An 11228-nucleotide genomic window follows, 5' to 3' on the forward strand; every position below is an offset into this window, starting at 1 on the left:
GAGAAAGTTTTTGGAGACAAATGTAAAATAGACACGGGGAAAGAGCTGGAGAGGTTTATGTATTGTCTATCGAATTATGTTCTCTTCAATGCCCTTACATTTTACAATAAAAAGTTTCATTACCTCTTTTACCCTTAAGACAATGTTGCTAGTGTTTTTATAAGGAAAAAAGTGTATGCCTAGTCTCTCCTGAGTGATTTTTTTTTCTTTTTTTTTTTTCTTCTCTTTATCTAGACTAGTTGAATTGAATACATTCACTCTTAAGAACTTCATCCACCGAGATATGAAGCCAGACAACTTCTTTATGGGCCGTGGGAAGAATTCCCTTATTGATTCCATTCCTATAATAAACTGTGCAGTCTATGTTAGATAGACTGGCTGCAGTAGCCAATTTTTTTCGCAAGGCAACAGCTCCATCCAAACTAAGGGCAGCGCATGCGCAGAATCGGCTTGACGCCTAGGGGCGGGGCTCCCGGCTATGTACGCGCATGGGCTGCACATACGGCCCCGGAAGGTGGGTTCTTTGCCGGCCCGTGCGGCGCGCCGGAGCGGCTGTGGCGGTCCGGGGCCTTCGCCGGGAGCTTGGAAGACTTGCAGGCCAGGACATGTGGCGGCGCACTGACTGGGTGAAATTCGCACCCCAAAGATCCACAAGCAAGATCAAGTGCCTCAATCAACAGAAATACCTGATTTATAGCACTTCTTCCTAACTCATGTTTCTACATGACTATCATTTTTGCCCATTTTTTTCCCTAGCATCGATTTCTGGAGCTGCACAGCATGCCACAGAGTGCCAAATGCAGTCTGAGGCACACTGAGCTGACACAGAGGTCACACCTGATGCACCTTTCCATCATTGCTTATGCTAGGCCACCATGTGGACAGGATTTCCCGTAGTACCCTTTGAAAGCAATTAAAATGCTAAAATTAATTTACAAAAAAGCAGGTTTATCGTGTAACTGAAATTCTTTGAGATAGTCTGTACCTAGACTCACGCTGGCTGTGAACAGAGTGAAATGGCAAAAGACTATCAACCAGGCCCAAGGGAAGGCTCAAAGGCTGTAAAAGCTAAAGAACAGTCAGGGAAGGGATTTTAGTCCAAGCCCATGTGGGCAAAAGGAGGTGACATTAGTCCTGCTGCCTGCAGGTGTGTGGGAAAATCACCCTGGGGGGGGGGGGGTGCGGAATTTGAGAAAATTGCATCCTAACAGAAGCGTAGTATTACGGAAAGCTTTTCTAGGGTAAAGTACAGCTATGGCCTTCAAGATGGTCGGCATGCACACAATCTGTATCACCACAGTTCCCTAGAGCAGCAGCTCAGCACACACAGATAGCGGTGATGGAGGATGCGCGCTTAAGGCAAAAAGCCAAAAGCAAACCCTTCAAAGCCCAGAACCATTCTCAGGAACACAAGAGTTAAGCCTAAAATTGGTTGAAAGCTGCCTCCTACCTTTCCCCCTTCAACATCAGCACATTTCCTTGTGATCCCTTTTCACAAAAAAAAGATTGAGGCCTGTGGTATCAGCTTGGTACCAAAGCACCACAAGGCGCTTGCTGGCTAGATGCTCTCTCAAAAGGCTGACAGCTTCTCCGCACACAACAGCCAAGGCTTCCAGTCTCTCCTGCCTTCCCACGCCCTGTGAAACGTGAGGAAGACAAAGACCGCTAACATCTCGGGGGGTCAGGAGGAAGTCAAGAAGCACTACATTCAGAGCCCAACGCATTACCCAAAGGAATTACCACAACAGAACAAGAGGCAGGAACGATATCAGTAGACAGGCAGATAACATGCACAGCAGCAATATCCAGTCAGACTTGTAAGACTTCCAGTCACTTCATCCCGCAACTTTGTTTTGAATTTAGTTAAAAGGTAATCAGATTCTTAACACTCATTCTGCTTTTGTAACTTCTGGAGAAAGGCTAACATGTGGCGTTGGCATTACAGTCCAATTATTGCCCAAGCAGCAGCGCAGCACTCAGAAGCAGCGGGCACACAGAGCCTCGTGGGCCCTCCGCAAGTACAAGTTATCCCTCCGTAGTCAGCAGTCCGACTCACAAGCACAAGGCATATGTGGAAAACTAACATCTAGACTGACCTTCACTTTAGCTCCTCTTGATTTGTCAACGTACAATTCCGGATGAACCTAGGTACAAAGAAAAAAACAAAAGAGCCCCATTTCACTGGGAAGCAAATCCAAAGGCCTCTTCCCCTCGGCTGCTCCGGCCCAGGAGCTGACTGTCACGACACAGGATCAGCGAGACACCTGAGCTGCTGCCTCCCAACCCTCCCCGGTAGTTAAACACTTGCCTTTTGCAATAGTTTTTAGAGAAATCAGCAGTCGGGGGCGAGAGGTGGGGATTCCACCGCCGGCTGTCTTTTCCTTCCCTTGCCCGCTCGCAGGGACGGGAAGAGGCTCCTGAGCCACCCCCCGCGACAGCGTTACCGCAGGCCCCAAGGCAGCCTCTGAGGGCCGCGGGGGCCGGCAGCCCCAGCCCGCTGCCACGGCCCCGGCCAGCGGCTGGGGGAAAGACAAAGCCCCGCGCAGAGCTGCGGCGGCTGCGGCGGCTGCAGCGGCTGCCCGGAGGCGGCGGGGGGGCGGCAGGGCGCCGCGGGCCGACCCCCCTCCCAGGGCCCGGCCACCGCTCCTCGCCTCCTCGCTGAGGTAGCGACGCAGCTCCGAGAAAAAAAAAAGCAGCACCGTGAGCAGCCCGCTGACCACCGTCGCTGCCGAGGAGACGAGAACCGCCGGCAGCCCCGCCGGTCCCGGGCCGGGCCGCCCGCCGCAGCCCGCCCGCCGCCGGCACCAGACGCTCCCTGTCGCGGCCGAGCGCCGGACCGCCACGTCCCCCCCAGTCGGCCGCTGCCCGACGGCCACGCCCGGGCTCACCCACCGGCCCCCGGCCGCCCCCAGCCCGACCGCTCACCCAGCAGCCGCCGAAAGTCTTCCAAGCTCCCGGCGAAGGCCCCGGACCGCCACAGCCGCTCCGGCGCGCCGCACGGGCCGGCAATGAACCCACCTTCCGGGGCCGTATGTGCAGCCCATGCGCGTACATAGCCGGGAGCCCCGCCCCTAGGCGTCAAGCCGATTCTGCGCATGCGCTGCCCTTAGTTTGGATGGAGCTGTTGCCTTGCGAAAAAAATTGGCTACTGCAGCCAGTCTATCTAACATAGACTGCACAGTTCATTATAGGAAAGGAATCAATAAGGGAATTCTTCCCACGGCCCATAAAGAAGTTGTCTGGCTTCATATCTCGGTGGATGAAGTTCTTAAGAGTGAATGTATTCAATTCAACTAGTCTAGATAAAGAGAAGAAAAAAAAAAGAAAAAAAATCACTCAGGAGAGACTAGGCATACACTTTTTTCCTTATAAAAACACTAGCAACATTGTCTTAAGGGTAAAAGAGGTAATGAAACTTTTTATTGTAAAATGTAAGGGCATTGAAGAGAACATAATTCGATAGACAATACATAAACCTCTCCAGCTCTTTCCCCGTGTCTATTTTACATTTGTCTCCAAAAACTTTCTCGGGCAAACTTCTTTTGTCTTTGAGCAGGGCAGACCCTGGAGTGCACTGCCTGCGCTTGCCCCCAGGGCGCAGAGCTTCCCGTCCTGTTGAGAATGTTACTCAGATGTTTCTGTAATGGTATATCAATAAAAAGCTTTTATTTTTATGGCTGTGTCCTTGGGCGTGATTGCAGAGTGATCTGTGTGTCCCTCTGCTCCGGCAGTGGTTACAGAGGGGCTTTTTGGTGCCTGTTCGTTAGTAGGCGTTGAGTTGTAGGTCCAGCCTCCTGGACCCTTCTCTGCCACCTGAGTAACGCCGCAAGAAGCAGCAGGGTCAGGAACGGATTTGCATGGCAGGGACATACCCTGAGAACTGCAGCTCCTGCCTAATGAAACTCGGCTCAAATATTTGGAGGGAGCACCTACATCTTGCTGTGGGACTGGGAGAACTGTCGCAGGACCCAGTTCTGATGGTGCCATCCAGCTGACTTGAGAGGACTTGGGGCAGTCCTGGAGGTCAGGGCCAGCCCTTGCCTAGCTTCAGTGCAGAACGTCACAAGAGTTTGGGTGACAACTGTGAGCCAACGGACAGAAGAGAAACGGCCAACAGTGGGATTGACCTTGGCAGCTCTTTTTTTCTAGCACGGGAGTCATGGTGCTGCTTTGACCTTTGTGAAATCTGTCATCAAGGCCCTCATCGGTGAGGGAGGCAAAGGTCTAGCACTGCCTCTGGCCCACAGCAGAGTGGGAGAGACAGTTCTGGCTGTGTCTCTCCTTCGATTGTCTCCAAAGGCTTTCTGTGGTGGTTTTCTGGCTCTAGGGAAGGCCTGGGCTGTGATATTTCTTTCTCACCAAGCTTTCTGATGCCAAACATTGTGCTGAAACTCTTGTGTGAGGGCACAAGGAGTCTCATTTGCACTTATGACTTCCTTAGGGGCCCAAGATCCATCTCGGCGAAGGGATATGAACTGTCATCGTTTTGGGAATGTCTGGTCTGGCAGCTCCCGGAGCTTCTCTGAGCTTTGTGGTGGCGTCCTCAGTGTTTCAGGCAGGGAGCCCAAAATGATTCAGAGAGGTGGTTTCAGCATGTAGTGCTACAATGGTATTTTTAAGAAAAGAGGAGGCGGCAAACAATTCAAATCCAGTGTTATATTCCATAGCTCCTGTATTTCGAGATGAAAATGTGAACTGGGGCCAGTAAACGATAGAACAGAAACTTCTCATGGTTTTGGAGACAGCAGGAGGCTTGTGGGAGGTGGAACTTTACAAATAGTCTCTGATCTGTGAAGAAGTGGTTTTTGAATGCTGATGCTCTAGGTCTGCGAATAGAGGATGTTACCGGTGGCGTGATGCACAGGTGGAGGCCAGTCATGAGTGGTGTACCCCGGGGGCCAGCGCTGGGTCTGATATTCTTCCTCATCACTAGTGATCTGGATGATGGGGCACCCTGAACCCCTAGCAAGTCTGCTGGTGACTCAACACTGGGAGGAGTACCTGAGACACCAGAGGATCACGCTGCCACCCAGAGGGACCTCGACAAGCTGCAGAAATGGGCCAATGGAAATTTCCTGAAGTTCAATCAAGGGACATGCAAAGTCCTGCCCGTGGGGAGGAAGAGCCCCAGGCAGGAGGACATGCTGCGGTACCCGGCTAGAAGGCAGCTCTGCAGAAAAGGCCCTGGTGGGCACTATGTTGAAGTGGAGCCAGCAAAGGTGGCCACTGGCGTGCTGGGCTGCATGAGGAGGAGCAGTGCCCGCAGGCATAGGGAGTAGATCCTTCCCTTCTGCCCAGCACTGGTGAAGCCACCCCCAGAGCCCCGTATCCAGCACCGGGCTCCCCAGGGCATGAGAAACAGATACTGACTGGAGAGAGCCCAGTGAAGAGCCACCAAGGTGGGGAAGGGACCGGAGCATTTCTCCAGTGAGGACAGGCAGGGAGACATGGGACTCTTCAGCCTGCAGAAGAGAAGGCTCGGGGCACCGTCTCCATATAGGTCACTGTCTGAAGGGAGGGTGCAAAGATGGAGCCTGGCCCTTCCCAGTGGTGCCCAGCGTCCATCCGGCTCAGGGTGGCCCTCCTTCAGCAGGGGCTGGCACCAGGTGACCCCCGGAGGGCCCTGCAAGCCCCAACCGCTCCACAAGCATCTGATGCTGGCGCAAGAACCAACAGCAGCAGGGACACCTGAAAGGGGCCTGAGCAGGCACGGAGGTGTGAAGCAACGCTGCCGGGGGGGCTTTGCACCGCAGGGCCTGTCTCTGAGGCTGGGCGAGCGCCTGGGTGCATCCGCACAGGCACCCCTCAGAACACTGTGATGTCACAATCACCCCATGACATCACTTGCGCTGGGAAGCAACACGTGCCAGCGTTGTGTGCTGCCAGCGTCAGATGGGACGTCGAGTCCTGTGGGCAGCACCCGAGCCATCGAGTTCTGCCACAGCACGCCAGACGTTGAGAGCTGCCAGCAGCCCAGGAGCCAGCGAGTCCTGCCGGAGGAACCTGAGCCTTCGAGTCCCACCAGCAGCACCCGAGACTTTGAGTCCTGCCGGTGGCACCTGAGCCTTCGAGTCTCACCAGTGGCATCCAACAAGTTCGGCCAGTGGCAAGTGAGACAGCAAGTGTCGCCAGCAGCTGACGGGACACCAACTGCCAGCAGCAGCAATGGAGGCATCCAGGCATGAGCTGGCAGTGCCAGGAGCCACCAGGATCTCCCTGCAGGTGGACGCCTGCCCCATCTGCTTGGGTCCCTTCAAAGGCCCCGCTGCCGTGGACCCGTGCTGGCATGCATTCTGCCATGATTGCATCCAGCGCTGGGCTGACACCAGCGTCACTGCCACCTGCCCGCTCTGCCGGGGGCACATCATGGCCATCCACCGCCTGCAGGGACAGGAGGAACACGATGGGGTGGCCTGCCATCATCACGGCCACCTCCATCCTGAAGTAGAGCCGGGGCGGCAGCAGAGGCGGAGGCGGCAGCAGAGGCGGAGGCGGCAGCAGCAGCGGCAGCGGCAGCAGCAGCAGGGCCCCAGCGGTGCCCAACGCCAGAGACTCCCCGACGGCCCTGGGGAGAGCAGAGCCCCCATGCCCCGCCAGCGTGTCCACATACTGTCCGGCCAGCAGGACAGAGACCGCAGCCCTCTCCGCCAGTTGCGGGAGATCATGGAAGAGCTGCAATGGGTGCACAGGTTATTGGAGGACGAGCTGGGCGTGGGGGATGACGCGCAACACCTCCCCTTGCCCTGCTACCGAGCGAGGCGGCCGGGCACCCCATGGCCCCGCTGAAATAGAAACACAGGGGATCCTGAGAGGGTCCGTGCCTGGTTTCTTCCGTGTCTGCTTGCTCATCACTGCACAACTGGGGGAGTGAGAGGGGTCCGGCCCTGGGAACTGGGGGAGAGGGAAGGAGATGGCCCTGGGAGCTGGGCGAGAGGCCGGGAAAAGCGTCAAGGACTGTTAGAGGGGGATAAATGTGGGAATTGGGTGAGAGGGGCCACTACTGGCTTCTTCTCTGACACTTTGCTCATCCCTGCAGAGATGGGATGCATCCCGGGAAGGGGAAGGGGGAGTGCCCTGGGACTCTTGCCAGCAGATCTCCGAAGGGGCCAGTGCCTGCTCTCCTGAAGGCCAGGGCGACAAAAGCAGCTGAGAGGGAGGTTTCAGGGAGACCCTCCTCTCCTCTCCTGGCCCCCACACCCCCGTGCTGCGGAGGGTTGTGGTCCCGCCGGGAGGCTCTCCGGGCTGGGGGAGGCAGCCCTGGCACAGCCGCCTGCCCAAGGGTAGCTGCCTGCGGGAGAAGCAGCCCCAGCTGGGATGTGCCTCATATTTTGGGAGTCTCTTCTTCAGGGAAACCCGTGGCCCTTCCCCGCAGCGGGGTGGCCCCAGCAGCTGTGCAGTGGCACTGTGCCCCCAGGGGTGCCAGCTCCTTGCTGCTGCTCCACACCATCTCCTCCCACACACCTGGTGGCTGGGGATCTCCCAGCATTGGTGCTCAGCCACTTCCCACCCTTGCCTGCCACCTTGGCAGACCTTGTTTCCCAGGAAGGGGACCCAAATGTTGGTGTTGAGAGTCCTGAGGGCTACATCTGCCCCAAGAAGTGTAGCTGAGCATGGTGTCAGACTGCTCAGGGCAACCATGGCCTCTCAGTACCTTCCGGGCCCTGGAGATGGATGCAAATATGGAGAGCTCACAGAAATTTGGATCGGAAAACACTGGCAAGCGGGAGGTGGCTCTTTGGTACTTCCCAAAGGCTCCCTCTAAGCTGCATCCTCTCGTAGGCAGTCCCAGGCCACGGCCAGGCATCAAGGTAGACCTGTCCATCCTTCCCCAGCACTCCAGGGGAGCAGGAGGCAGGACATTTGTGAGTGGCTTTCTGGTACCTAAAGGAAGATCCAGCTCTTGCAGGGCTTTTGGCAAAATCCCCCCTTGCCCCAACAGCTGACAAAGCTCTGGCCCTTGCTTGCCATGCTGGCAGCAAGACAGGAATGGGTTCATGCATGGCTCATGCCACAGCTTGCAACATCTGCCTGCTTAACCTGAGACACGTGGTACCTCCAGCACCGGGCCATGCTCCTGTGTTTCATACTACATCCCAATCAATATTGCAGAGCACTGCGTTGCCACTGGCACCGCATAACTGGCTCTGGCACTGTGGCTGTATTGCAGGGTAGCATCAGATCATCCACCCATGAGAGCCAGGCATCAGCCTGCACCAGTGCTGGAGAGGGATTAAGAGGCTGAACCTGTAATGGATTCTCACCAGGGGATCAGTGTTTACAGTCTTTGATCTGCTGCTTCTTGATTTTATTCCAGCCCCTTGATTGAATTTCTCATGTGTAACTGAGCCCCACTGATCCATCCTGGCCATATATAATGGATGGCAATGGAGTGAAAGAACACAAACGTGGCTGAATATCGGTAACAGATGTCTGGGCAGCAGTGCGACAGGTCCCTCAGCTGAAGATCGCTCACTGCTGGTACCTGCCCTCTGTGCCAGCCAGTGCAAAATCCTCCCTCTGTCCCCAGAATCTGGCCTGGCCATGTGTGGGAACAGATGCCATGACCAGTTTTGGCCATTGTCTGTTGGCATGAGGCAAGGGACAAGGCTTGGAGCCAAGCTACAGAGCTGCTGTTTCCAGGACCAGCGCCGGTGCCACCCACTGAGACCCAGCGTTGCCACTCGATGCCCCTGTCAAATATTAATGTGATGCTCAGTGTGCTCTCTGCCCTGCCCCAGCGCTGCAGCTGTGGCCCCTGCCTGCTCCAGGGCTGGCCGACCCCTCCAGCCGCCCTGCCCCCCCGTAGCGCGTATTGTTCCTTGCACTGGGACTTTGTGGGTGCAGCTGCACCCACCTTTGGGTGCTGCCTGGGCAGGGCAGGGCAGGACCCGACCCCCTCCACTCGACGGGGCGGTCCCGGGTGCCTGCTGTCCCGGCGGCTGGCTCAGCCCTCTGTGGCAGGTAAGGCCCCCGCTGGGGCTGCGGTCGCCCCTGTCCCCTGAGGGAAGCCAGCCCACTGCCCCCCCGGGGAGCGGGGCGGGTGGGCCGGGGGCATGGGGCGCCCGGAGGAGAGCTGGCGGCAATGGGGCAGCCGCGGGCTCGGTCCTCGGCTGCAGGGCCGTCGCGGTGACCCCCAGGAGGGCGGGGGCAGCGGGGGCCCCGCAGCTCCATCCGTCTTCTGAAGGAAACGCCCCCGTGTGGGTCTTTCCCGGGAAGAGTTCCCCGCAAGGACCGAGGTGACATACCGGGAATCCTCGAGGGGCACCCCTCACCCGGTCACGCGTCGGGGGCCCTGGGGGTGTTGGGGTCCCATCTCCCCTTGCCTGCCCTCCTCCAGGAGGAGGCCAGCGCCGGCCGGGATGGAGCCCGGCAGGTCGGTGCCGGCAGAGCTCAAGCTCGGCAAGCCCTCGCAGCGGGCCAGGATCCCGGCGCCCTTCTTCACCCACCCGGTAGGTCGCTGTTTCCGCCCACGGCCCCCGGCTCGCCCGCTCGGCTGCCGCCCCCTCCCGAGCCCCTCGTGACTCTGCCCGTGCAGGGTGAGCCAGCCGAGCCGGCGGACCTCCCCGGGCTGGAACCCGCGGAGGCAGACGCGGACGCCCTGGTGCCCACGCACGACGAGCGGGGCCGCCTCATCCCCGAGTGGAAGCGGCAAGTGATGGTGCGGCGGCTGCGGGCCCGGCTGGCGGATGAGGAGGCGGTGGACGGCCAGGTACGGGGCGGCCCGGGGCGGCGGGCGCACGCCGGCGGCCCGGGGGGACGCTGACGGCCCCTCTCCGCAGGACGCGGGCTCCTGGCGCTTCTCGCCCTCCCGCCAGGCCGTGCTGGGCCCCTTCGGGGAGCTGCTGACGGAAGCGGACCTGCAGCAGCTGGAGCGGGCGGTGGAGAGCCTGAGGCTGCGGCGGCGGGGCGAGGCCTACCAGGGCGAGCTGCGGCGTCTGGCGCGGGAGCTGCGCGACCTCCTGCCCGCCCCGCTGCTCAGCATCACTGTGCGCAGCCCCCCGCCCGCCCCCGGGCAGCCCCTGCCCCTCTGGTGCGGTCGCCTGGCCGGCGCCGTCAGCAGCCTGGCCGCGCTGCTGGCGAACGCCGAGGGGGCGCGGGTCGCCTCCCCCCCCGCCGCCGCCGCTTCCCCCGCCCGCCGGCAGCCGTTGGAGCCGGCGGGCAGCCTGGTACAGCGGGAGATCCGTCAGTGCGGGGTCTGCGTTCGCAGCCTCCGCGGCGCCTTCGAGTCTGCCTGGGGGTCGGCGGGGGGGAAGGCACCCGCGGAGAGCCGTGCGGAGGCCGCCAGCGATTCGGGCATCAGCTGCGAGGAAGCGTTTTCCGACGGCGGCGGCTCCCCGGGGCCGGGGCCGGAGTGGGGCAGCTTGAGGAAGGAGAGGATCGTGATGCTCTTCCTGAGCCACTGGAGACGCTCCGCCTACGGGCCGTCCCCGCCGGCCGTGGGGGATCTCAGGGAGGCAGCGGGGACCGGGGCGGGGGGAGCGGCCCGCCTGGCGCGGCAGATGGCGGCGATCCAGCGGCTTCTGGGCGGCTGGCGGGACGCCGCCTCCCGCCGCCCCCCGCCCCCGCCGGCCCCTTGCGCCGGTCACACGCCGCTCTCCCCGGAGCAATTCGTGGCGGGGCCCGGGGGCGGACCGGCCGACTACGAGAGCCTGTCGCTGGAGCTCTTCATGCTGGGATATTTCTGCATCCTGGAGCAGGAGCTGCCCGCCGAGGAGCGCCGCGGCCGCCACCTCCTCTGCTTCGAGGTCTTCGAGCAGCTGGGCCGGCACGGCTGGCGGGCGGTGCGCACCTTCCACCGCGCCGTCACCGACGAGATTGCCGCCGGCCGGCGGAGCTGGCAGGACGGCTTCGACGACATCAAGGCGAGGTTTTTCGGATCCCCGCAGAGCTCGGGCCGACGGCCGGCGGAGCCCGGGGAAGAGGGGGAGGAGATCTGCCGCTACATCGACCGCAGCTTCGCCTTTTGGAAGGAGAAAGAAGCCGAGATCTTCAGCCTGGAGGAGTGATGCCCGCTGGTGGGGAGGGCAGAGGGCTGCGTGAAGCTGCAGGCTGGAATAAACACCTTTTCGGTTCTGTCCAAGCAGAGTGAGGCTTGCCGGGGCGTTGGAGAAAGCTTTTGGGCAGAGGGGACTGCCTCGGCACGCCGACCCGCCACCCCACCTGCCCCGCCGAGATCGTTGTCTTGGCGCCCGCTCCCCGCGGCGAGGCAGCTGCCGCCGTTTATTTGT

General features: G+C 59.8%; 1 protein-coding gene and 1 long non-coding RNA gene across 2 annotated transcripts; one reads left to right on the forward strand and one right to left on the reverse strand.

Annotated features, from left to right (window-relative positions):
* Window positions 1-1192: 1192 nt before the first annotated feature.
* On the reverse strand, window positions 1193-3040 carry LOC129785419 (uncharacterized). The gene is made up of 3 exons (XR_008749494.1): window positions 2926-3040; window positions 2097-2144; window positions 1193-1637 (listed from the first exon to the last, which is right to left on the reverse strand). It is a non-coding gene; the product is annotated as an uncharacterized LOC129785419 (long non-coding RNA).
* A 3326-nt stretch (window positions 3041-6366) lies between these two features.
* Window positions 6367-11085, forward strand: ESPNL (espin like). Its single transcript, XM_055817358.1, has 3 exons — window positions 6367-6766; window positions 9138-9709; window positions 9780-11085. The coding sequence occupies exons 1-3, from the start codon at window positions 6367-6369 to the stop codon at window positions 11004-11006; spliced, it is 2199 nt and encodes a 732-aa protein (XP_055673333.1). The 3' UTR covers window positions 11007-11085.
* Window positions 11086-11228: the final 143 nt, after the last annotated feature.

The sequence above is a fragment of the Falco peregrinus genome, chromosome 12 (genome assembly GCF_023634155.1).
Source record: "Falco peregrinus isolate bFalPer1 chromosome 12, bFalPer1.pri, whole genome shotgun sequence".
NCBI lineage: Eukaryota > Metazoa > Chordata > Aves > Falconiformes > Falconidae > Falco > Falco peregrinus.